The following is a 27,302-nucleotide window of genomic DNA, read 5'->3' on the forward strand; positions in this document are numbered from 1 at the left end:
CTTGGAGAGTTGTAAATGGGTGGAATGCGTTGCCAGAGGTGGTTGTCAATGCTTCATCTGTGAATGAGTTTAAGGGGAAGGATGACAGGTATTGTGTGAATAACGGTTGTATGTCAATGTTGAGTCTCCCGCGATGAGCCTTTTGACTCCATGGTGCACCTTATATAATAATAATAATAATAATAATAATAATAATAATAATAATAATAATAATAACATTATAAAAATAGATCGATTGGTTCTAAAAATATTGCACTTTTAATTCATTTTAATTTCCAGTTCTTACGAGAAGTTTGGTCAAGCTCCAGAGAATATGACAATTTTTTTTTGTAATCATCGGTTATGTTCCGGAACCAGAATTCCTGTTTCCGCTCTACAAAAGAGGATTCCTCAAACCATTCCTAATTAAATATTTTACTTAGAAGCATAGTCTTTTTATAATGGCGTGCTGGTGTAAAAGGTAATATATTTAATTTAATGACATTTTTTGTCTAATAGGTTGCTCAACACAACCAGTTGTGTCCTGGAATTTCAAGAAGCTGTGCATTCAATGAATTTGGATGTCACTTTTTTAGTAAATAAGACAATTATTTGTTTTCTTTTTATACATAGCGTCAAATTATAATTCTTTATAAGTATTACTGGAGCAGGCAGTCACATAAGTTGACTAAGGCGTGAATGTGTGTGGATTTTTACTTTTTTGAACGACTCCCATTCTCAGAAAGTTCTAAACCTATACTACATTAGGGGCATGGTTAGGCTAAGAATTTTTTTATTATTTTTGTTTTTATTTCGTTTTATTTATTTATTGATATTTCATATATTTTATTTTCTTGGTTTTTGATAGGATAACAACAGTATGAATATTTAGTATATCAATTTTGGAATTGCAGTTTTTTGTTCCCGAATTAGATTAAATTTCATAGTTAAGTATTATGAGGGGTCAATGTCAAAGGGAGACTAATGGCCGAGGTCCCTTTTTGAATGGCCTCAAGAATTTTTAGGAAAGATTTCTTGCCGCATCACCACTCATGACAGTATTTTAAGGTTGGGATTTCGTTTTCAATTTGTGCAAAGTAATATAGAGAAGAGTGATGTTTCGAACTAAAAAAAAAGAGTTCACAGTTTCTTAGAGGCTGAGGATGTTATAAAAGTGATATATTTGCGACAGAAATGGCTAGGTATTGTGTTTTAGAAGTGTTAAAAGTAACTAGGTTGTCATCACTCCCATCGAGGGAAGATACGGAAATCAGTGTTTTGATTACTGGTTGTAGAAGATCTTGAAGCTTGGGATGTTTGAGCACGGCGAATTTTATAGTATCAGCAGTGATAAAGGAGAGCGTTATCATCAGCAAACTACTCGAGATGGCTAGAGAAGATCGTTTATGTGTGTGAGCTAAATCTGATCTGATTTTCCCTTTCAGTCGTTTCCGACCGAAGGTGACTTTGTAGGCATTGCCCACAAAGTATTCCTGATGAGATTTTTATAGGCTGGTTCACCATTGCTCCCCCCTCCCAGTATTATCAGGGCTCAGGACCAGCAAATGGCTGGGACGTATTCATGACTATAATTCTATGTGTGTTCACGGAGCCGGTTTGCCTGTTCTGGGGGAAGAAATACCCGAGTTTCCGGGTGAAAACCCCCCCCTACCTCCGTATGAGACCGGCAAACTCACCTTTCGTCGAAAGAGACCAGATAAAGGTTCCTCATCACTGACGGGAATGGAACCCAGGTCTTGAAAAAGACCTGAACAAATTCTTGACAAAGTTAATAAGATCAATAATAACAGAGGACTTCAGCTCAATCCTAGCAAAACAAAGATTATGGTTCTCAAAGGAAATGCAGACAGGGAAGCTCTTGAGAAACAAGTGCACCTTAATGGAGAAAGAATTAAGAAAAACTCATCAAGTTCGATTAGCTGAGATTCATTATTAATGTGAAGAAGACGTTAGAAGATGATTAGGAATTACTAAAACAACAGTCAGAGACCTGTCTAAAATCTTTCCGACCAAAGGGCGTCGTCTATACTGACTGAGCTACGGAGACTCATTGAGCTAGAGGGTGGATGATATAACAGAACCCTGAGGAACACCATTGTTAGTAAACGAAACTGAGGAAAGAATATCATCTAACATTATGCAGCAAACGACTGGAAAGAAACGGTGGAATAGAGGGCATCCCAGTGGGGATACGAACAGGACCAAAAGCAGCCCTGTATTCCAGACTTATCAAATACTTAATGGAGCAGGTCATGCTTATTTCATATCCTTTCCACGGCTGTTTTCCAGAGGTGAAAAAAACAAGCAAGAAATTCTTCTATGGAAATTGAATTGACGAAATCAAGGTCAATGATTAGCTATCGGCCCTCTCGTGGTGATAACCTTTTCCATTACATTAGAGAGTATTGATGTGAAAGCAAAAGGTTAACAGTTTGATGGTAAACATTTTTGAATATTTTAATTCATTTTTGGAAATGAATATAGGCTTCTGTCTATGCTATGGATCGATGCCAATGGGGATACCAACAAGACCAAAAGTTCTTTGGTATCTCGGCTGCTCGAGATTCTTCTTAAGTCTTTCTTGTCAAATTCCAGAACGGGAAGCAGGATGTGCTTTGTATCTGACATTTTTGTGTGTTTTCTTGGTGTGTGTGTGGTGTGTGAGAGAGAGAGAGAGAGGAGAGAGGTGGGAGAACGGAAAGATTACTGCATTTAGCTATTTCTAAGTGCTGATTTGTAAATTATTAATTCATCATTCTTTTAATCTGTTTAGGTTTATCTTAAACTAGACTCAAACTAGTTATCCTAATTTTAGTTTAGGTCTTTTGCATTTTCTGACAAAGTAATTATATTGGCTTCAGGTTGGAGATGCTTACTTTCTCCTCCCCTGTTTAGTATCTGTGCTGAGAGCATCATGCATGATGCACTGGATGAGCTTAAACAGGAATTAGGACAGGTGGTAGATTGACGAGTAATTTGAGGTATGTTGATAATACAATACTCCTTTGTAAAGACAAGAAAGAATCAGGACAAATTCTTGACAAAGTTAATAAGATCAGTAACAACAGAGGCTTCAGCTCAATCCTATCAAGACAAAGATTATGGTTCTCAAAGTAAATGCAGACAGGGAAGCTCTTGAGAAACAAGTGTACCTTAATGGAGAAAGAATTGAAGTCAGCAATTTCGAGTACCTGGGATTCATTATTAATGTGAAGACGTTAGAAGAAGATTAGGAATCGCTAAAATAGCAGTCAGAGACGTCTAAAATCTAGAAGGATGGATCTTCTCCAAAGGGAAAAAGTTGAGGATTTTGGATGCAGTTTCTTTTCCAACAGCGACTTATGGATCTGAGACTTGGAACCTACAGAACTCAGATAAGAAGAGGATAGCTGCTTTTGAGATGAAGTGTTAAATAAGGCTGTTGAGGATATCATATGCTGAAAGGCGTACAAATAAATGGGTATTAGAAATTATTAGTATAACTTTAAGGATCCTTAAGATATTGACCGAAGAAAGTTAAAATATTTTGAACACATTGAAAGGATGGATGGAGGACTTCTCAAATCAGTAATAGAAGGTAATAGTCTTGGAAAAGAGGAAGGGTAGACCGTCTATCAGATGCTTGGATGGATCGTGTGTCTGAGGTCTGGAGTGACTGATGTTCAGAGAGTTGAAAACTACAGAAAAGCATGCAACATAACCATATGGCGAGGACTGGTGTGGCACCTCACCGAGTATATGAGTAATCATACCGCATCTGTTGATGTCCACAGATGGACTGTAATTCCTTAAGCTATAAATCAACAATAGAATTAATCTATAGATTGTAAGGTAGCGTTAAGAAAACTGCAAAGGCGCTGATTAGTTAGTTATTTTTGATTTTTATGGCGCAAAGGCATCTAAGGTCATACTGCGCGAAGACACGGGTTACAGCAGTACATATGGTAAACGGTTAGTAGGACAATCATAAACATCCATGCCCTGGAAGGATTCGAACCCGCACCCTCTTGGCTGGAGATCGGTAAAGCTAACCACTTCGGCCAAACAGGCCAGTAAATAGCGCTGGACAGGTAGAAAAAGACAGTTATAGAATCGATTATAATCACGCACGTTAAAGGTGGTTAGCATTAACTCTTAATGTCTAGAACACGTTTTACTCTTTAAAAAGTGTTCTAGATTACATTAATAGCTTTGAAGACAGAGCACTGGAAGGAGAAAAACTAGAATATCAATATTGAACATCAGGTAACAGTATATTAGAACAACCATATCAAGTCGTTCTTTCATTGCCTTATGAGCATTAGTTTCTCTTTTTTGCGTATCTGAGATTTTACTGTTTTTGTTTTTTATTTTGAGCTTTCTTAGATAAAACTGATTCAACGTCAACATTGATTGTACTCAAATTGTTCTGATTTATAGCGATGATTGTACTGTTAGAGATAAGTATACAAATTTTGCAGAAATACTCTCCTTGACATTTACTATATTCACGGTTTCTTTCAGTTCTTGAGGGACATCTACTATTTTCAAATTTCTGTTTATGACTTGTTAACTGAGATCATCAACAGTTTTATTGATTAATTTATTCTCTATTATTCTCTCCATATATTGTCAATAGTTTTGTCTACTATTATGCTCTGTGTGCTTGTTATACTTCTTGTAACCGGGATGAGCTCATGCTCTTGGGTTGTACAAAGGATGTCATTGTTTTACAATTTTATCATTTTGAAAAAAATTAAATAAATTAGATGTGATGCAATGTAATGATAAGTTGAAATAAATCTGTTTCTGTTTATTTTCGCACCCATCATTGCTAACAATATTCGTTTTGATTTGGAGTAAGAAGCGCAAAAATATAAGAAAAACAATTTGGGAGAAGCGTAAACATTTTTCAGTATCTGCTTCGAGAGTAGGGGCGGATACAGTAACAATGATAGCTTTGCAATCAAGTATATAGATTATATGGAAAATATATGACTCCTGCGTGACACAGTACTATAGGATGTTTAACTCTGGTACTTGGTCTGCAAAGTATTCTTTTGATTTGGGTAGGAATGAAATCTTGCTTCTTTTCACAGTGTGAAATTTCTTACCCCAAACTAATCAGACTTGAGCCTGTGTAGCTCAGTGGATGTGGAGTTTTCGCACCACGGCGCTTGACATGCGAAGGAAGACTTTCTTTCTAATCTAGTCGGCAACTAGAGGAAAGTTTCGTAAGCCTTTTTCCGACTGGTTCTCGAGTTAATCGATCTCTGGCACGGCAAGCGGTTTTTTCTTCCGGAAACTCGGGTTTTTCGTCCCGTAAATTCAAGAAAATCAACCCACACTCTTTCAAACATTAACTATATTGTGTGTTAGGTTAGAGACCAGGAGATGGCGGCACTTATTCAGCCGTCTCTCTTCACTGCATGCCGCTTAATTAGTGATAGCTTTGTGCCAGCTATCTCTGATTGGCTACCAATGGAGATTGAACTGCTCACTCAGTCTCCAAAAGTTAGATAGGGCTAAAACGGCCCCGCCTACTACCTATACGGGGAAAAAGGCGTTAACTGATAATTTACGAATGAACATTTGGTTAGAAGTTCTGTTTTAGCATATTTCTGTAAAAAATCTAACACCCACCTAAAATTCATTACATGTTATTGTGTAATAATAAGCACACTCAAGAATATAACCTTTATAACCTTTAATAGACTAGTCACTTGATAATAAAAGCAACTTTTCTGTCTGAAATATTTAATGCCATGATACACAAAAATAAGCCTGCTCTAATAACGATATATTACAATACATTTTATTTTGTCAGATTTTCAAACATGGGAATCTTTAGTCCTAATATAATTCCACTGAAATTCATTGATCATTTTCAGGGAAATCTAACCCAAATACAAAATCACGGACGTCTTTCAGAACTTCACGTACAAATAATTCGCACTCATCTCAAAGAACTAAATAATGCTACCGAGTGGGTAAGTTATATTTGGATAATTCAATTTAATTCAACAAAGCTATGCTGGTTTGTTCGTATTTTTAATTATTTATTTTCGTATTTTTTATAATTAATTTATTTTTAGCCACTGCAATATACGAGGGTGGTCTGAAAAGTTCTCTACCTAACAATGAAAAAAAAAACCAATTTATAATTTCAAAATTATTTTTATTTTCAACATAATCTTCTTTAAGACTAATACATTTATTCCAGAGATGCTGCAGCGGAATTATACCGTCCCTGTAGTGGTTCTCAGTAAGATCTGCAAAATACCCATCTATCAGCTGCAATCACCTCTTGATTCAAAGAAAAACGCTGACCAGCGAGGAAGAGGTTTAGTTTTGGGAAGAGACAGAAGTTCGAGGGAGCCAAATCTGGGGAATAGGGTGGATGTTCCAACAATTCCTAGTGCAGACAGTGGCGTATTTAGGTATTTCCCGCCCCTAGGCCACAGAAAGTGCCGCTCCTCATATGAGAAGCGTCGCCCCTCATGACCTGCTCATAGGCAGGTCATGATCCCAAACTCCAGTGACTGAAGTTGCCGTAGAATCCCACTTGCTTCACATCGCGTAACTTTCTTCTGGGTAGTGTGATTTTAAATTTCGGACAAAGTGTAAATTATTTCCGTCCATCCCTCACTAAGACTCCGACAGGCATAATCATGAACTGACCAACGAGTAGGCGAAGGAAGGATTACTTTTGCAGAAGTTTCCAGGTTAGAACACTCCACCGATGTGTTGAAGATGTGAAAACTAGGTAAAGTTTATGAAGGACATCAAAAAATAAGAGTACGGACAGGATTCGACAGCGCAAGTACCAATTAGAGACAGAGAATATTCAGCGCACGGTGTGAATTCTACCAATGAATTAATTTCAAGAATGCTTGCTTGCAGTCCTGTGTACTTGCCGGACATGTTACTAGCATTATCATGTGCCTGCCCTCTGCAATTTGCTACATCAATTCGAAGCCCGTTTAGTGAAGTCAAAACCGCCTCTTCTAACTCTTCAGATTTGTGACTTACCTTAGGAATGAAACGCAAGAAACGCTCCACAGGAGTTCCATGTTCTTTCACATATCGTGCAATGAAGGACAGCTGATCAACATGAGACAAGTCTGGTGTTCAGTCAACACTTATGGAATAGTACTTAGCTATTTTAAGTTCTTCCACAATAAATTTGATTACTTTCTCGCTCATTATTTTAATAAATTCCTCATACGTAGCAAAGGAAACGAAGCCTTTTTCTTTTTTCCCGCTTTTGGCAATGTGCTCAACAAAAAAGGGACCAAGAAAGGGGTCAAGTTACCGACAACAATACAGTAGCTTTCCGTGCATGTGTCTCGGTCTGTTTGGTGTGCAGAATCTCATTACATGGCAATATGCTTGTAGACTAAACTTACAATGAGGAAAAGAAAAATATTTCTCTACTTGTGAGTAAATGCGGCATATAAAGAACATGTTATAATTACAAAAATGAGAGCCTGGAAATTGCCGCTCTTGCCCTGGGCCTATACCTAAATACGCCACTGAGTGCAGATCCCTTAATATTCCCATTGCCAAAACACCTTTGTGGGCAGGTGCATTGTCCTGATGAAAGATGATTTTTTTCTTCTGCAAACTGGGTCTTTTCTTTTAACCAGAGTATACGAATTTTTTCGTATAGTCTAGTTAAAAGATCGGAATAATATTCCCCGGTTATTGTTTTGCTATTTTCAAGATAAGTAATAAAAAAATGCCTTAGCATCCCAAAACATCGATGCCATGACCTTTCCTGCTGATGGAACCGACTTTGTCTTCTTTGGCGCTGAACAACCGGCTTCTGTCCATTGTTTTCACTGCTGTTTGGATTCTGGTTTGTAATGGTGAATCCAAGTCTCATCCACAGTAATAAATCGACGCACAAAATCAGTTTTATTCTTGTTAAAACGCTCCAAGCACTGTTCAGAGATTTTCATGTGAGTGCGTTTTTGATCTGCTATGAGCAACAGCGGCACGCAATTCTTCATGCAAAATATATCCTGCACGTTCTTTTGAAATGCCTATAGTCTCAGCAATTACACGCACTTTGACTCGCTTGTCGTCCAATATCATATCGTACACTTGATCAATGATTTCTGGTGTTGTTACACTTTTTGGACATCCTTCACGTAGATCATCTTCAAGGCTGATACGGCGGCCACGTTTAAACCATACAGCCCATTTCTTAATTGTCGAAAACGAAGGACAAGAGTGCCCATAAACGTTTGTGAACTTGGAATAAAATTCTTTTCGCGTTAAACCTTCTTTTACAAAGAATTTTATAACCGTACTATACTCAATTTTATCCATTTCAAGGGATATAGACAACACGTTTGCTTTAGACAGCTGTATAAAACAAACTACTTGATAGAATTACTTGAAATTTCACATGGATGCTTAAGACAGATGTACCAACTTAAAAAAAAATCTTGCGAATAGTCTTGCTATTATGGTCGAGGCTGAGAATTTTTCAAACCACCTATGTGTCAATATTATTATTATTATTATTATTATTATTATTATTATTATTATTATTATTATTATTATTATTATTATATTTGAGTAATTGATACAGAGTCAAAACAAGATATCATATAAATCAAATTTGACCCCATACGACCTACAAAAAACAGCATCACTTGGAACAGTCCATACTTTACGAGGCTACCTGACGGACTGTTCTTAGATTCTTCGGTAGAATCTGAATTGCCCTATATCCAGTCAAATTTGATTTATATGATATCTTGTTTTGACTCTGTATCAATTACTGTTATTGCTGTTAATAATTGGATACCTTCTTTGAAATTGCCCCAAGTGCACCGATAACTATTGGAATGACTTTGGTGTGTTTAAGCCACAGCCTGCTAACTTCGTTCGTCAGATCTCGATATTCAGTAATTTTTTCCAGTTCTTTGTTGTTGATGTTATTATCAATGGGTACTGCGATATCGATAATCCAAACCTATCGATGTTCGATAATTGTGATGCCAAGTCTAGTGTTCCAAATGCTGATAAATTTGTATTTTAAAGTCCCAGAGAATTTTTGCTGTTCCGTTTTCCAATACTGTCTCTATTATATGCTGCAACCAGTTGTCAGAATTATTATTATTATTATTATTATTATTATTATTATTATTATTATTATTATTATTATTATTATTATTATTATTATTATTATTATTATTATTATTATTATTATTTATATATAAATGTTTTATATTAATATATTATTATAATATATTAATATATTATTATAATATATTAATATATTAATATAATATATTAATATAAAATATTTATATATTAATATTTATATATAAATTTAAAGTACATCAGTGAATTCCGTTCTTCAAGACGAACATATAGATGTAAAAACTGTAAGTATCTGTTAAGTAATAAGTAAAATATAAGTATTCAAAGTTCGAAGTATATGTTGGTCAACTACGCGAGAAGAGAACAAAGGAAGACGCCATATTAGAAATTACAGCAAGATCGTCAAACAAGAAATATGAAGTGCTACAAATGCCAAGAAGACTTAACGGGGGAAGAAAAACCACGTAACATGTAGGAACTGCCAAAGAAACATGCATTTTCTATGTTCAGGATTGTCGAGGCTACTTGGCAGCGAAAATCAAACAAGAATCGTGACGAGTGGAAGTGTCCCCATTGCAGAGACAACAAAGGAATGTCGCCTTCGACCGCAGGCTGAAAACAGCACATGCAGAAAACAACCGCAGGCAGTAAACAGCTATCAACAACAGAGGGAATTAAAAACAACAACGGAAACCCAGGTGAGCCAACTTTAAATGCATTACTCGAAAATAGATTAAAAAACCTAAAAGACTGTTTAATCGATTTTGTTGGAGAACTATTTCAAAAACATACTGCACAAATTACAAGAAAATTCAACCAATATGAGGAATTTATTAAATTTAATAATAACTCAGTAGAAGGTGTATTACAGACCGTTAGAGAAATTAAAAACTGCGTTAAAGAGCTAACTGAAAGACAGTATAATTTAATTAAAGAGAAAACGGACCTACGGCAAGAACTAAACTCTTTAATTCAACAGTACGAGCTCTCAAACCAATAGCAGCACAAAAATGATCTCCTCATAAATGGTCTCCTAGAAATAGCTACGGAACATCTAAGAGACACCGTAATACAACTAAGCCAAAAAATTGGCTTTCCCATTGAATCAAGAGACATCCAGTCAGTGCATCGGTTACCACAAAAAAGTAAAAGAGAAAATAATACCCGTCCTTCTCCCGTTGTAGTGCGACTCATCAACAGCCCACACTTATAAAAGCTAGCAGGATTAAAAAACCAGTAGTCAAGGATCTGAAAGGAGACCACGATAATACCCCAATACACTTGTCCGAATACCTAACGTCATACTATCAGAAAACATTCTACCAAGCAAGGAAATTAAAACAGAAAACAATTACCGGTTTATAAGTATAAGAGATAGCAAAATATTCCTTAGAAAGACACAAGACGCAAAACCAGTCGAAATAAAATCCGTAGACAACCTCAACAGGCTGTCACATTGAAAGGAATATTGACAACTTCTAAAGAAGGAACAGCACACTAACCAACATGAATGCAGACCATCAAGCAGACGTAATCACCACGGAACATGATAACTGCCACATTCTGAAATCAATAACATAATTGAAACAAGTGACAATCTCAAAAAAGGACTATCTATTCTCCACATCAACATCAGAAGCATTCAAAAATACTGGCTGACCCTGCAAGCTTATCTGAAGGAAGATATAGACGAAATAGACATTTTAATACTGACTGAAGTATCTACGACAAACGAAGAGGCATCCTCCTACCAAATCCCACACTTCCAACAACACAAACACTGCAGACAAACAAAACGAGGCGGTGGTATAATAATATTTACCAAACATAAACTAGAAGTAACAGAAATAAACTATAAATTAGAATACGCAGAAAATATATGCATCGAAATTAAAAACATCAAACAAGAAAACTTCCCTAATATTAAACGCAATATACAGACCACCCAACTTAAGCACCACAAAATTCCTAGAAGAACTAAACAGATGGCTTTAAGCCACGGAAGTAGGCACCTCAGAATACTTGGTAATAATAGGAGACATTAATATAAACATTAGGAACACAAATAACAACACAGAACAATACCTAGACATATTATCGGCATATAACATAACCCCATCCATAGAGTCGTATACACGAGAAGAGATAATCGGAAACACAACAACCTCATCCTGCATCGATCATATAAATATAAGGGCCCCTCCAAACAGCCACACAGCAGCCGTCATAACATGCAAACTGGCAGACCATTATTTCACAGCATTGCAGTTACACACTGAACCAAAACCCATAAAAATCACTGAACTACAAAACAGTATTATAGCATTCTAAACGAAACAATAGTAAACGACGAAATCAAAAAAACAGACTGGATGAAGATAGCATCTTTAGACTCTGCTGAAGCTGTATGTAATATACTTAAACTTGCATTTAACAAAATATATAACAAAGCGTTAACAAAAATAAAAATACGCCCCCAAACGAAACAAAATCCATGGATAACAGACATCATACTAACAGACATACAAAGAAAAGATGCCCTATGGAAACAACTTAAGAAGTCGCCGAACAATATCGCTTTAAAAGTTGAATACAAAAGAAAACGGAATCTACTAACAACACAGATTAGAACGGCAAAAAGAAACTATTACAGCAACAAATTAACAACAGCTCAGAATGACATAAAGGAAACCTGGCACCTGATTAATGAAATGCTGGACAATATACACAGAACCACTGCCTCAGAAACAATAAAACACAGCTTTGCCTGCGACTCCAAATCCCTCAAATTAGCAAACAACTTTAATCAGCACTTCGTGAACTCTGTCCAAAAGCTACAAGAAACAACCTTTCGTCACACAAACGAACATTCTCCACTAGGTCCACGAGCAACCCAGTCGATGTGGTTCCCCACAGTAACAAAAGAAGAACTATCACTGGCAATTCAACAAATTAATCCTAACAAATGACCGGGGATAGACGGAATCAGACCAAAAGACATCAAGAAACACTCAACCAACCTACTTCCAGTTATACAAAAACTGTTAAATAAAATCTTCGAAACGGGACACATACCTGAAACACTGAAGACTACATTAATCACACCCATACACAAACAGGAAAAAAGAAACATTATAAGTAATGACAGACCCATTGCCACGCTGTTTGTAATCAACCAAATCATGGAGCGCATTGTACATCAGAAACTCTCCAAATACGTTGAAAAGTTTCAAATCATACCCAAAACACAATATGGCTTTCAAAAAAATAAAGGAACAGCAACACTCCTGGAAGATTTTACAGATCTAATAAACGCTGCACTGGATAAAAACAGAATAACATTAGTGGTATTCATTGACCTAACAAAAGCATTTGACACACTAACACACAAAACCTTGTTAACGAAACTAACCCATATCGGAATTGGAGGTAGTCTACTCCCGTGGTTTAAAGCATACACGAAAAACAGAAAGCACACCACACGTATAGGATCAGCATATAGCAAAGAGGTACATGTAACCTGTGGAGTATCGCAAGGAGCTGTCCTATCTCCCATTCTATTTAACATATACACACACGACATAAGCCAACTCCCCCCTAAAAAGTAAAATCTTCCAGTACGCAGACGACACGGCCATAGTATCCATTCACAACAATGCAAATATCGCTTACACAAATATGCAACACGACATCAATCAAATCACTAACTGGTTAACCGAAAACGGCATATATATAAACCCTGGAAAAACAAAGCTAATGGTATTCAAAAACCCCCAAACCCTGCCCATAGAAACTAAATATCTTACTATCCAACATTCATCCTCCTATACACAAAGCACAGAAACCTAAAATCACAACCATCACACAGGTGAAAACAACACGCTATCTCGGACTTCACTTCGATGCTGATCAAAGTTGGAATAGCAATATAACCTACCTACATACCAAGCTTAGTATAATAGCAAGCAAACTATACAGATTAAAAGACATTGCTCCAACCCACATAAAAATACTAATCTATAAAGCATTATGTGAAAACATTTTAAGATATGCAATCATATCATACGCATTCTGCGCAGACTACAGACTTAACAGGCTACAATGGTTGCAAGATAAAATGGTAAAACTGATATTCTGGGAACAACCCACTCTTATGCAGGAAGCACGGACAAAACACAAAATATTTAAGGTGAAACACTTATGCCACTAGTCATGTTAAAACATTACTACAGCCCAACATATAGAGTAACCAGAACAACATATCAAATAACAAGACCACAGTCAACAAACACCATAACATATAAGTACAACAATCACTACAGCAAAGCCACCCGAAACTTCTACATACCTGACATGATAAACAAACTGCCATTCGACAACAGAAACCTAGGAACATACAGAGAGCTGAAACAGGCGCTGTATGAATATTATAGCGAGAATGAAAATTAGAGCAATTCCTGTTTCTCTCCCCCCCACACACACACAAACCTATGACAAACCCCCTCTCAAACACCATCACTACAAGAATACAAAGAAACAAACACACCATGTCTAAATCCAACCCTATTTGCACAAAAAAAAAGAACAAAAAAAATTAAACTGTAATAGCAGTTGAAGTCTTCCAAGCACATACCAACAAACAGTAAAATCAACACCTGGCTTGTGACCAGTATAGGAACATAACCATGAAACCACCACCATCTATCATCTATTATCTTCCTCAGATAAGTTCTGCTAAGCTTCGAGGAAGAAAATTATTAACTTGAAAGTATCTGTTAATCACAATTGTAATGTGTTATAAATATTATATATTTATAATTGTTACAGCAACTATGTATGCAATTTATCTGAGACATAAAAAAATAAAATAAAATAAATAAATAATAATAATTATTATTATTATGTATATTCTATATTCAAAAATTCTGTATAAACTTTATTGTAAATATTAGAGAACATGTTTATACTTTATATTTTATAAATACATAATATAAAGGCAAAAAATATTTTTTAAAATTTTAATTGAAATCCAATGTAGAAAATGTAGCACTTTGTGCTGAGTTCTCTAAAATTATAAGTTGCAATGTCACTCAAGATGTTTATTGTATGTGTAAATATTTTAGCAGATCAATAAGAATATTATCATATCAAAAAAAAATTATTATAGAAATGAAAGCTGAGAAATTACATCTCATCCAAGATTAAAAAAAAAAGGGAAAAAAATCCAAACCCATATATCACATTTCTGTAGCTACAGCTTAAAGAAAAACAAATAAAAAAAATAAAAATCGAAAATTGAATTATTATTATTATTCAATTAAATCGATCTGAGAATTTCTGTTATTTCAAACAATAATATACGGCATTAAGGTTAAGGACCATGAAGACAGTTTTCTGAAAATGGTTAAAGTCATTAATGGCTTTATGCAAGCTATCTATGATTGGTAAAGGATAGAGTTTGTTTGTTCCCAGTCTTCAATAGTTAGTAGAGCTGAATGGTCTCGCTTAGGGGATTAAAGACAATAGCGGATTTATTTATTTATTTACATTTTATTATTTTAGTAAATGATTATTTTAATTAAAGTATAAAGTAACAGATATCTAGCGCAAATTGTGCTCCTGAATTTAGAAATAACTATTTGATAAATAGTATTTTTACTTATTTAATCGCAAATAATGTTGAAAACTTCCACGACACATTATAAGATTTAATGGAATGGCCTAATACAGCACATATAATTAATTAAACAACACCTAATAACTCCAATCTTTCATATTGGTCACTGAGACCTCATCAGGGTGACCATATTAAAATTGCAAAAACACCAAATTTGCACAAACAATAGCGGCACCCTCATAGGACGTGCTGTTAGTCATGTATAAATCCAATATATGCAAAAGTTAAACGAAATTGACATATAAAATGGACATGCAGTTATAACAGTTGATATGCTATAGATACAGATAACGAAAAAAGACTATAGATAAATGTACTGTAAATAAGTGAGCAAAATTTTGTACTTTTGTTTTATTATCAGTTGTATAATTGTTATATTGGCTTCTTTAATGTAATTTTTAAATGCATTTTAAATTTTCTTCAAATTCAGAATGGCCTAATACAATATTATCAACGACTCGAACTATATACAGTATATCTGGAAGTGGCGTTTGCATCAATAGCGCTATGCCAACAGAAGAAAGCCGTTCTCCGATCGAATCTAGTCCCGACTAGAGGAGCGTTTTCTAACTCATAAATCGGTTCCCGAGTTAGTCGATCCAGGCCACTGGCAAGCGGATTTTTCCTTACATCAAAAGTAAATCGCTTTAGAACTTCAGCAGAGATAAATATGCTTTCATTCATGTAAGAAAAAAAAAGCAATAATAGGTACTGTTAAAAGGTTCTGTAATCAGCCTTCATTGTATCTAAGATATCGTTTATACAAATGCATATGATTAAAGGAATCACATTTTTCTCTTACAAGTTCAACAGATGGCTTCGAGAATGTCCACCGGATCAAGAAGTGATCGCAAGATATTGAATTACAAGACTAGCATCAATCTTATTCTTTGAAGAAGCAGACATATTTAATCCTCTGCAATCAATTACTTATGTCTTCATATTTTTCTTTTTATCTTTTGCAATCAGGATGTCAAACACCCGAAAGCATGCTTTTCATAAGATAAACCTACTTTAGTGATCGCTACAAAGGATTCTGAAATGCAATCCATTATAATTTATGATGTAAGAAATTATCCACTTATATATACTATAATATACAGTCAGTGTAGTCAAAAAAATACAACTCAGATGGCTTGGGTATCAACTCAGACATCCTGAAGTCTCGCCCTTTTTGGAGTCCCTCATCCTGTTCAAACCAGAAGGTGGCAAGCGCAGTATAGGAAGACCATGCAAACAATTTGGCAATACATAAGTGAAACTATCAGTAGGCTGAACAAAACTTCACCTAACATCTACCAGTTAACTCAAGATAGAGAGACTTGGAAGATATTTGCAATATTTAATTTTTAATATGAAGTAAATTTCTTTTCCCTTTTCATATTATATCATTTTAATAATAATAATCGTATGATGGTACAATGGCTGTCAGTCCCCTTTACGGGGAGGTAGGGCACCATCTCAGTCTTCCCCAAATTTTATCCGGGCTCCGGAACCGGCATAGCTGACGAATCAGGCCTATGGCTGGGTCAGTATTGCTGACTGTAATCTGTGTGTGTTCACGGAGTCGGTTTGCCTGCTTGTGGGATGAAAAACACCAGATAAACTGGCAGAAAAAAACCCTGCTGTCCACACCCAAGACTTGGTTATGGATGAGGAAGATCCTTAAGCTCCTCGTGTCGTCGACGGGAATTGAATCTAAGACACTCCTTCTCCAGGCATATGGTTGCGAAGCGCAAAGCCACTAGGATAACCGCGCGGACTGTATCATATCGTGGATAAACTATGCATGTACATACTATAAAGATTACAATGCTACATTAATCTATAAAAGAGAAACACATCTGAATCTTTTCCGGTGACAACAGAAGTCCTGCAAGGTTTTGTACTGGCATCCGTGTGTGTTTACGGGGTATGCTGGACATCTTCCATCAGCACTGAAGATCTTGGTTTTACCATTTAAAACACCTTGGTGGATGTTTTAATAAAACAACCACCCACACCATGTATATAACTGATCTTAGCTTTGTTGACGATGTTCTACTTATTGATACAGAACCAACAAATGCACAAAAAATCTCAGTCTACTAGGGGCACAGGATAAACTTATTGGTCAGCAGATCAACATCCGAAAGTCCAAAGTATTCTCAATAGGCTATAAAAACTTTGTACTTCATATCAACAATAAACCCTTAGAAAGAGTAAAGGACTTTCAATATCTTGGATCGTACATCAGCAATACAGAAAAAAGATATAGGAAAAAGTAAACAGCTGGCTCTAGTCTTCCATAACAAACTCTAGCCCATTTGGAAATCACCATTAATATTATTAAAGACAAAATTAAGACTACACCATGCAACCAGCAGATCCATCTTCTTGTGTAGTTCTCAAACCTGGACAATAAGCACCGAGACAACAGATCTAATTAACTCTTACGGAACTACATGTCTCAGACCGATCACTGGATACACTTGGATGGAATATATATATATATATATATATATTCCATCCAAGTATATGCATATATATGCATATATATATATATATATATATATATATATATATATATATACAGAGAGAGAGAGAGAGAGATCATTGAGTTTTGACCTGGGAGGTGGTTGAGCATGTGGGATTTTCACTAAAGAAGCCTTTTTTTTTTGAAATTAGAGAGCTCAAAAAGAAGGGAAAATAATAAAGTTGGTTGGAGCGGTACAATAAAGGATATACTGTATTTCAGGAAATGGTGTTAGTAATGCATGGGAAATTGTAAAGGGATGTTTGAAGGCACAATTAGCTGACTGTATACCAAGAGTAAAGGAGTAAGAGAATTAATTAATTGGGAATTACATGGATGAGTTGCGACATTTAGCAGAGATAAAGCAATGGAAAAGCATACGGAAGAGACTCAAAGAGAAAACCAGCAAGCCCATGAAATGTATAAAGCCCAGTCCAGAAGAGAAACTGGTATAGTAAGGCAAAATCGGAGTGTGAGAGGAGATTAGCCGAACGAGCCAAGAGTCATCCGAAAGAGTTCTTTCAGTATGCGACAAGCAAAAGAAAGAATGACTAGTAGAATACATTTGATGAACAGATGATTTGTGAATAAAGAAGATGAAATAATTGAATTACTGAGTGATCATTTTGCAAGGGTGTATCATCTAGGTCAGTGCTTCCCAAACTTAAGAATGCCAAGGGCCCCTTTGAAAAATTTAAAATATTTCACAGTCTCCGTCGAAAAAAAATCGTAACATAGACATATATTATTATAATATTTATTGTATTTATATTCAATACAATTTATATTCAAGATTTTACGTTTGTAATCTTTTTGTGTTTCTTATCAATACCTTTGAAATGAAACTTATATGAATAAGCAGATATTTACTAATATTCATTAATCGCCGAAATACGCAAGAAGCAAAATTTGTGAACCAACACCAATGTCTGATTTTTTACATTAAAATAAAAAAGATCAAAAAATAAATAATAAAATTTAGATACGTTTCTTTTATGTTTAAAAAAATCTACTTAGTCTTAAAACATTTTAAATTTGTTTTCATTATTTCACGGCCCCCCTCAACAAAACGTACGGCCCACAAGGGGCCTCGGCACCCTGGGGGCGGTAAGAATGTGCTACGGAATTTGTGATGCCGCCTTTAATTAGATTTTTTGAGCGGATTCAGAGGCGAGTGACCAAGATGGCGGAAGGTCTGTGTAATGCTTCATATTAGTAGAAGTTAAAATTATGTGGGTTACAGAGGCTAGTTGTTCAGCGGATAAAGGGGGTATGATAGAGACATATAAGTTGCTTAGGGGGTTTATATGATGGTGTTTTCCTCATATTATTAATGTACCGAATAACATGAGAAAAACTAGAGGTCATCCATGCAAATTGAGTAAAAGTGTGATTAGCAAGGGCGTAGGTCTAGATTTTATATTAAGAGTGCTGAATGAGTGGATTAAATTACCAATGTCTATTGTATATGCTTTGTCCGTGAATGATTTCAAGGCTGTGAATGTTTATGTAAGACCTCCTGCGATTAGTCTACATACTCCATGGAGGTGTCCATATGTAATAATAATAGTAATATATTATGTATGCATGGTTGTAGTAATATTATTTAGTGATACTAAATAAAATTATTAATGACGTAATAAGAAATTAAGAAAAATATAGAATGATTCATTGACTTCATAAATAAAAAGCTTTTTTCACATTTATTATAACCTGCTATAGTATCATTTCTCCTATGTGCAGAGTATTTTATTTCTTTCCCGAACAGAGAAATTCAGGAACCACTCGCCAAATTTCAAATGATGAAATGGAATGGAAAGTGACAAACTACTCTGTACAGAGCTTAGGCAAAGGCTATCTTCTCTCTGACCCAGTGTATTTACGCAACTATTATGTTGGAATGTGCCTTTACTGCAATGGATTTGGTGATGGCGCCCCTACTCACCTGTCTATGGGAATGGTTATTTGGAAAGGAGAGCATGATAATGGCTTGCAATGGCCATTCAGAAATAAGGTAAATGTATTAAATGCGTAATTCTAAAAGAATTGCTCATGATACGTAGATTTATGAAAGTGTTCATGAAATTGTTTAATAAATATTGAGGTGAATTCCCCCCCCCCATTCATTTTACTGTCTAGCTTAAACAACACCTAAGAGGCGAATACTACATTAAAAAGAATTGCTAAAGTTTGTGTTAAATGCGATTTCATTGGCTGAAACATTCAAAAAATCATCAAAAACTTTGGATGATAGAATAAGGGAAAAAGTTGCATCAGTTTCATAGCCTAGGTCTTGAGGGTCTAGCAATGGAAACTTTAGTAAAAGCTAAAAGAATTCAAAACGCATTCAACTTCATACAGAGATAATGAGTTTTTCCCCTCAGGGAAACTCGGGTTTGTTATCCTGCAAGCACGCAACTGCGGTAAATGGAATAGATCGTGGATTGCATGGTTACGACTGATCTCTTGTGGAGTCCCTGGACTTCATAAAGGCATCCAATAATAATAATGGTAAAAATACTAATAATAAAAAAACTCTATTGACTAAAAGATCATAAAAATTTCACTTTCCAACGTGACAATGAAGCTAATTAAAATTAATGATAATAAATATTATTCTTTTGATGTAGAGGAAAGTTAGGCCTCAGTCTGCTGAGGTCGTTTTGAGTTTCCTAGAAATGTAATTAGAAGCAACGCTTTAAACAACTGTTATGTTGGCAAAACAAGATATGAACTCGAGCCGTACGAGCTGTCCAAAAGACCAAGGTCTCTTGGACAGTTCGTATCTTTTACGGACTCTGACATCGACAACTCATTTTGAATTGTAACCTCATAATCGATCAATCAGCTTCTGATATAATAAAGATTCAAAAGGGCCAGTTTTTTCTCTTTGTTTACCTTCTGGGTATTAAAGACGGAATTTATTGAATTTACTTTTAATAATTGTAAATTACTTTAAAATTATTAAAATTCTAATATGTGAAAATTTAAAAAGGTCAGTGGCGGCTTCTGGCTTGAAATCGTGGGGGTGCTGCAACTTTCGAAATATACATACACACTGTAAGTACAGTGTATACGTGTTTGGATAAAATATCAAAATCATCGTAAAATTTAAAAAAAAAATTAAACATGAAAAAATATTGTTTATTATCGATAAAATTATAGTTTGGTATAATTCAAAATTACTTAAAAATAAAATATATTTTTCTTGTTTTGTTTAATGAAAAAATATTGTTTATTATCGATAAAATTATACAGTTTAGTATATTTAAAATTACTTAAAAATAAAATATATTTTTCTTGTTTTGTTTCATGCACAATGTTGTTCATTATCGATAAAATTATATAGTTTAGTATAATTCAAAATTACTTAAAAATAAAATCCATTATCATAACCCCAATAATGTACTAAAATAAAAATTATAACAAATGTTATGTCTTTAATTGTAATGTCCAAATATTTAAAGAGACGGAGTAAACACAATAAACACTACGAACACTCTACTACTGGAGCAAACTGCATATAAACAACAGTGGAAATGCGCGACGGACAGTGCCACATGACGCTAATAGCTCGCATCTCACTATGACATATGCTTGCGCGCGTAGCAATATGACACTGTGGTAAGGACGCTAGCAGCACCCTTCGCCCTGCTAAGTGCTACAAGATGGATTTTTATTATTTTTTATACAAAATAAGAGAATTGTATAGGATTGTTGATGATAAAATTAAACATTACCAGCAAATATAAATAAATTAATAAATATATTTATATATCGAGAAAAATTGGGGGTGCTGCCGTTCTGCAGTGCCTATGCACGAGCCTCCCCTGAAAATGGTATTTTAAATTTCACTTATGAGTCAAATTACTTTTCATAAAGCATCAGTACTATCACTGCACTTTTTAAAATACGAAAACTAAACGTTTTCTTTTAACTAGGTATACAAAAACAATAAGGTAAGTGACACAAAAGAACGTTACGAAGACCTTGGATGGATGAACACTGAATTTCTTTATAAGGTCATGAAAAGCATACTGAAACGTCAAAAAAATTTCATCTAGGTCAAATAATATTATTCTCGTCAGTCAACTCTTACTCCAAGCTATATTTATTCCAGGAAATGGATATTGTTTTGAAAGTGAAATGCTTCTATTAATTTATAAAAATTTCAATATTTACAGTGGGGATCTCCTTCCTAGTTGCTGACGTCCCCACTAAAGTTAGTACCTTATATGATTGCTTGAGTTTCTGTTTCTTCTTCTGATTATTATTATTTAATATAAAGTTTTTTTTACATAAGAAGCACCAAGCAACCTTTTTATGGTAGGTTGTCGTGGTTAAACCCTTTAACAATCGCAATTTTAATTTAGTATATTAATTTCTGTTCCGTCTGTCCAAATCCTCTTAGATCGTATCATTAAGCTAGCTCTTCCATTAGAAGAAACGTTGTTATGCTCAAAATATGTTATAGACATTCCTGTGCGGCGATATAACCGTGAATGAAAGGTGAATATATCGACAAAAACTAGTGGAGCAATTCCGTATCAGGAAAACCCTTTCTCACTGTCACTCGTCAACCACCATCTTTAAGGTTGGTTAAATAGTTCTGATTATATCTATGCTAGTCATAGATACTGTTACAACTTGAACAGTGCATAAACTTTTAATGTATCAGTAAATCATTTGAAGCTTTCAGCACATACAAACCACATGTATGACGAGTACATAGCACTTAAGTTTGAAATGTCCTCCTTTTGCCACATGAAGTTTGTGAGGCCACATATCTTTGGCTGCAGTACAACATCCAGTGGAAACACTGGCGATGCTGGGATGTCGTTTCTTGCAGGCTACTACTCTCTCTCAAGCTCCAACCACACTTTGAACGCAAACGGATTCAAGATCGAGACTTCCACGCGGCCAATCAGATGGTGATGTTTTGTCGGACACATTCGCCTCCACTGTTGTGTGGTCCTTGTAATGTGTGCAGGGAATGAATACTGTTGGAAGGTCCACTGCTTACCGTGAAACAAGGTGTTGTTTAGGGGCCGTACCACAGGTTCCAGCACGGTGTCTTGATACATTTGGGAGAAAGTTTTTCCCCCTTTCTCGCAAAAATGGAATTTGGATATCCCCCTGTTATCCCCGCCAAACCATCACTGAAACGGGGTGATGACTTCTCCGAATCCTAGGTGCTATGGCACCTGCTGTACAACTCTTCAATGAAAATCTCATCTGCGAAGATATCTCTGAGTCTGTTGTTAGCGTACCGTCAGAGAAGTGCCTTAGATTGTAGGCATTTCTAGGCTACTGACAGATCCGTGTTTTTTCCATCCAATGAAAACAGACTAGAGAGAGATTTATCACTTCAAGGTATCAACATATCTCGTCATCCATATTCTAGTTTATGCGATTTCAGTATAATTGTATTTGTCGCTGAGAAAGTCTTGTTGGGTTCTACTCGACGAGCCGTATCAATTCAAACTGAAATAATATGGCTGAAGGATACTAAATCTTCTTTATTCCTAGAGATAAAGGAAAAAAATCCAATGTAATACCAGTTTGGTTTGATTCTCAACTACTTAACATTGACATCTCGTATGGCATCAATCTGAATGACATTTGTATACGAGACATCTGCTGTCATGTTTTATTTCGTTTTGCATTTCTGTGATATTTTTTATTTGTTTTCCAGTTTTTATTGCACAGTTATGACCATTGTTTCAAAATTGAACTATTTCAGCAAATCACAAAGCTTAAAATAAATAAGATATATTTTCTCATTCATCGCAGGTGAATATCATTCTGGTCAATCAGAGAGATTCCCGAAACCACTTTTCAGTTGAAATATATTCTGGTGAATCTGATGCAGAATATTTTCAAAGACCAATCACCGAAAGAAACGATGGACATGGTGCTTCGAGATTCATCTCACGAGATGCAGTCGAGAGTTTCAACAGCAAATATTTATTGAACGACGCCATCATTATCAGGCTGAAGGTGAGTTTATGAAGTTATTCATTTTTCCTGTTATCCAACATCCTTACTTCACTTGGCAAACCCCCCCCCCCTGCAAAATTTGAATAATAGAAGTCCGTTTTTATGAAATATGAAATGAAAACTGGTCACTAATATGGGACTATGTATGTTCCTAAAATTGTATATTTAGAGATGATTTAGAGTAGAAATAGCAAACCGCTATTTTTTTTTTTCTATGAGAGAACTCATAGAATTAAAATATATTGTTACTTCTTAGTCCTTTGGTGTGGGATTTAATAAGGTCCTGTCGCCCTGTGTAATGATGCCTGTGATAGGACTAAAACAAGTATTTGATACATAAAAATATCTGTAGATACACTTCTTGGTTACATTTTAAGAACATGTAATGAAACCAAAACAATCAGTCTCAGTTTCCTTTGGATTCAGCAATTCAACGAGTTAGCAGAAGAGCAACGAACCAATATTGCAGGAAGAAGCAAGCTCTATAAGACAAGGAAGTCCGCAACAATTTTTATACAAAACGGTGCAATTTGGCATAGTTTGAGTGGTATTAGAAGACAAGCGTGACCCAGCAGAGCATACCCAACATCCTTACAGTATCTCTGCTGGCCTGTAATGGGTCCACATACTTATGCTACTTTCTCCATATTCCGCTTCTTCTATTATTCATTTATTATTATTATTATTCTCCATATTCATTTTTTTCATAATGATGACGTGTGTTCTGTGGTTAATTTTCTCTCTGAACCTGTAATTTTGTTTGAAACTGTGAAGTATGCATCATGAAGTGATGCCCAGTAGTCAGCTCTTGTAGTTCAAATACAGTGGTTTCCAATTAGACTTAAAAGTTGAGTTAATTTATCACATGCTCGCTTCAGTGTACAATTTCTATGCCTTCTTTTGACATCGGACATGAACTAAAGATAATAATTAAAGGCGTTAACTAAAGGAGCTAGCTTAACATATTTCAAATTTTAGGCTAGTTTGTTGTTCGGTTCTGTTGCTTATGTGGCCATTTTGATAAACTCTTCATATAATTATTTCTAAAAATTAAGTTGCTTGATGAACAATTCTGGCATTCATAATAATCGCACATTTTACCACAAACACCACGTAAACCGTTTATGATTTTTGTGATAATCCTTTTACACGTTGCCTTAATACTGAAACAGTTTTTATATCACACTACTTAAGTTTGAAATATTATCCCCAACTCTGCTCCAGAGATCAAAAATGATACTTCCCTCCTCGAACTACTTCTCCATGTCTCAAGTAAATAGGTGGCGGTTACATCGGATGATGAAAATCATCTACAATCAAAAACGTTGGATATATATGACATCTCTTTTCGGCATTTTTTAGTATTGATAACCAACAGAGTAAGAATTACCAGATAAACTTAACTTTCTTCTGTTGATAGTCTAATACATTCAGGATCATTCGTTTTTCTGTTTTTTTTTTCAGATAACCGACCAATAATCAGATATTGAAGGAAAAAATCATAACAATAAGGAAACTTGAAATTTGTTATCCGTCCAACACTGATGCTTGCAGTGCAATATTCAACCACCTATCCAGGATAAACCTTGCTAGCCTGCCTTCCTCTTGAGGATCTGGGTGAACTAATAAGATGATTCGTAGTCCTATGCAACAGTTGAAATCCTTCTGCGGCTACACTAGGGTGGAATGTAGATTAATCTCACGTTCCTTCATTTTATAAATGTGATCTGTTTAAAAGATTGTCTTCTAAACACAAATCCTTCGACCTATGAATAGCTGATCCACTTGTAAGATGACTGCTGATTCTCATGAGGAGGGGTAAATTGCAACCAAACACACCACAGCGATCCTGTTTCATTCATGATGAGTGTATGAATTTGAATATTTCAGATATCGTTTAAGAGTGTTGCATTTGCATTCATTTTAGACCTCATAACAACGTCACATTCCAGCGAGAATGAACTATGAAGAATAATGAAAGCAATAGAAAGGTATACTAGTCCATAAAGGCTCCACTACTTCCGCAATTATCTCAGAATGGACTTCAGTAGACATCTGCACCTCATCCTGCAGATGCCTACATGCCAAGATGCAGTCCAGTGAATAGGAGGAACTCGCCCAATCATCACTGAGATGATTCGTATCCAGTAGCATAATCGAGCCAGTATTCAAAGACTCTACAACATGGGATTCCCAGAAAAGAGTGGAGCCTAAATCTCGTTGTTGTGTATATCAAAACGTACTACATGAGATGGCTCTATAATAAATTTGGTTCCAGTGCACGTTTGTTCCATTGCAAGATGTGAATCCTCACTTTTCTTGAAAGAAAACAAAACTTAAGTTTCAAATAAACAATAAACATAGAGTGTATAATGTACCTTGTATTGTACATTAAAGAGCTATTCAAAAAGATGTTTTGCTTGATTTTCTTTAGTTTTAAATCTTCCACCTTTTAAAAACTAATCTAACGCTTAATGTTAGTCAGTTGTGGAAGAAAATTGACTAAGATTAAATGTTCTGATATATATTGAATTGTGCCTGCCATGGTGGCTATTATTTGCTCACAATGTTGACGTGTTTAGAAGTATAATGGATGCATTGCTATTTTCCAAATATTAATAAAATTATTTGTATAGGAGTCTCAATTCTAACTGACATAGACGTAATCCCACCTAACTCTATTTGAAGGTGCAGTTAGACTGTAGTATTCAGAGAAAGAACTAAAGAAATATAAAGAGATTTAAATTATGCAAAGAAGCTCTTGTCGCGCATTACTATCACAAAGCATTGCTGCACCTGGCACAGTGTTACTACTGGTCGATTGGTGTTACCTTCAAAACTCCTGGAATCTTTTCAGTGTAAAACAACTAGAACACAGATTTATGGCAAAAGGAAACCTTTTGAATCAGCATTTAAAATGAACTAAGGGCTTCTATATCGCTCTCCTTAATTTAGTGGGATTAACTAAGGAGACGCCATAAAACCTCCTTATGAGGTTTTACTGATTAAAAAGACGTGAGTTCAAATCCCGTATAAGACGGGAAGAACATCTATTATGGCTAACATAAATGTTCATAATAAGAGAGAGAGAGAGAGAGAGAGAGAGAGAGAGAGAGAGAGAGAGAGAGAGAGAGAGAGAGAGAGATTTTATACACGAAAAACTGCGGTATTCCTTATTATCAGAAGTTTCTCTGCCACTTAATACATAATTATAGCCTAATGACAATTAACTGAAATGAAACAAAGACATTGCTATATCTTAAAATATGTCTTAAAAAACTATAGGACTTCAGAAGTTCGACGTAAAAGAAAAAAATTATTGAGTCAGCCAGTTTCATATGAAGGACAGGAAATTTCCTGCCAGAAACTCCGGATTCTTATCACCCGAGAAAATAGATAAACATCTAGAAGAACACATGAGAATTACAGGGAAAATATTCCAATGGGTATAAGACTAGCCAACTTATATTACTAAATTAAGGTCACGGAAACTAATGACTCGGCAGGTTATGGATGTTAAAGGGGTGGAAACCGACAAAGAAAAGAAGACACCCTTCGGAAACCTAGTCGCAATAGAGAGGCGATATTTTTCTTTTGGTTGGGAAGGCCTGATTACAAAATCCAAGAACCTTCATAAGTGACTTTCCGGTGAACGTCAGTTAGCGATCTGATATGGAGATGGCAGAATTTTTCTCGTCGTGGTATTTTCATATTTTTCACCAAAAACATTCCGATATTATTCTAGTTTGACTAGACTGTCATTTCCTAAAATAATAATTAATTGTACTTTAGTAATGAATATATTTAAAGAACATGAACGTACAAGCATATAGAATTAATTACAAGACTCTCAATTTTTATTTTTTTTTTATTTTAATGAAAATCATAACAGGTCAATCACTCAAAATATATTACGTACTATAATATATACGGAATGAATTTGTACCGGTCTATGGCTATCTTGAATAAAATGAAGACTTAGGCATTTATGGAAAAGGGCGCTTCTTAATC

General features: G+C 35.2%; 1 protein-coding gene across 2 annotated transcripts in view; it reads left to right on the forward strand.

Annotated features, from left to right (window-relative positions):
* LOC150106128 (TNF receptor-associated factor 5-like) overlaps window positions 1–25,695 on the forward strand; it is a 37,929-nt gene extending 12,234 nt beyond the window's left edge. For both annotated transcript variants that reach the window (XM_090393879.1, XM_090393878.1), the window contains exons 5-8: window positions 5,871–5,969; window positions 19,060–19,305; window positions 23,085–23,291; window positions 24,756–25,695. In XM_090393879.1, the coding sequence (XP_090250005.1) occupies window positions 5,871–5,969; window positions 19,060–19,305; window positions 23,085–23,291; window positions 24,756–24,770 (567 nt within the window). In that variant the 3' untranslated portion in view covers window positions 24,771–25,695. The remainder of the gene's footprint in view (window positions 1–5,870; window positions 5,970–19,059; window positions 19,306–23,084; window positions 23,292–24,755) is intronic.
* The last annotated feature ends 1,607 nt before the right edge of the window (window positions 25,696–27,302 follow it).

Source organism: Typopeltis vanoorti, chromosome 6 (genome assembly GCF_054136105.1).
Source record: "Typopeltis vanoorti isolate ZY-2024b chromosome 6, IOZ_Tvanoo_1.0, whole genome shotgun sequence".
Taxonomy (NCBI): Eukaryota; Metazoa; Arthropoda; class Arachnida; order Uropygi; family Thelyphonidae; genus Typopeltis; species Typopeltis vanoorti.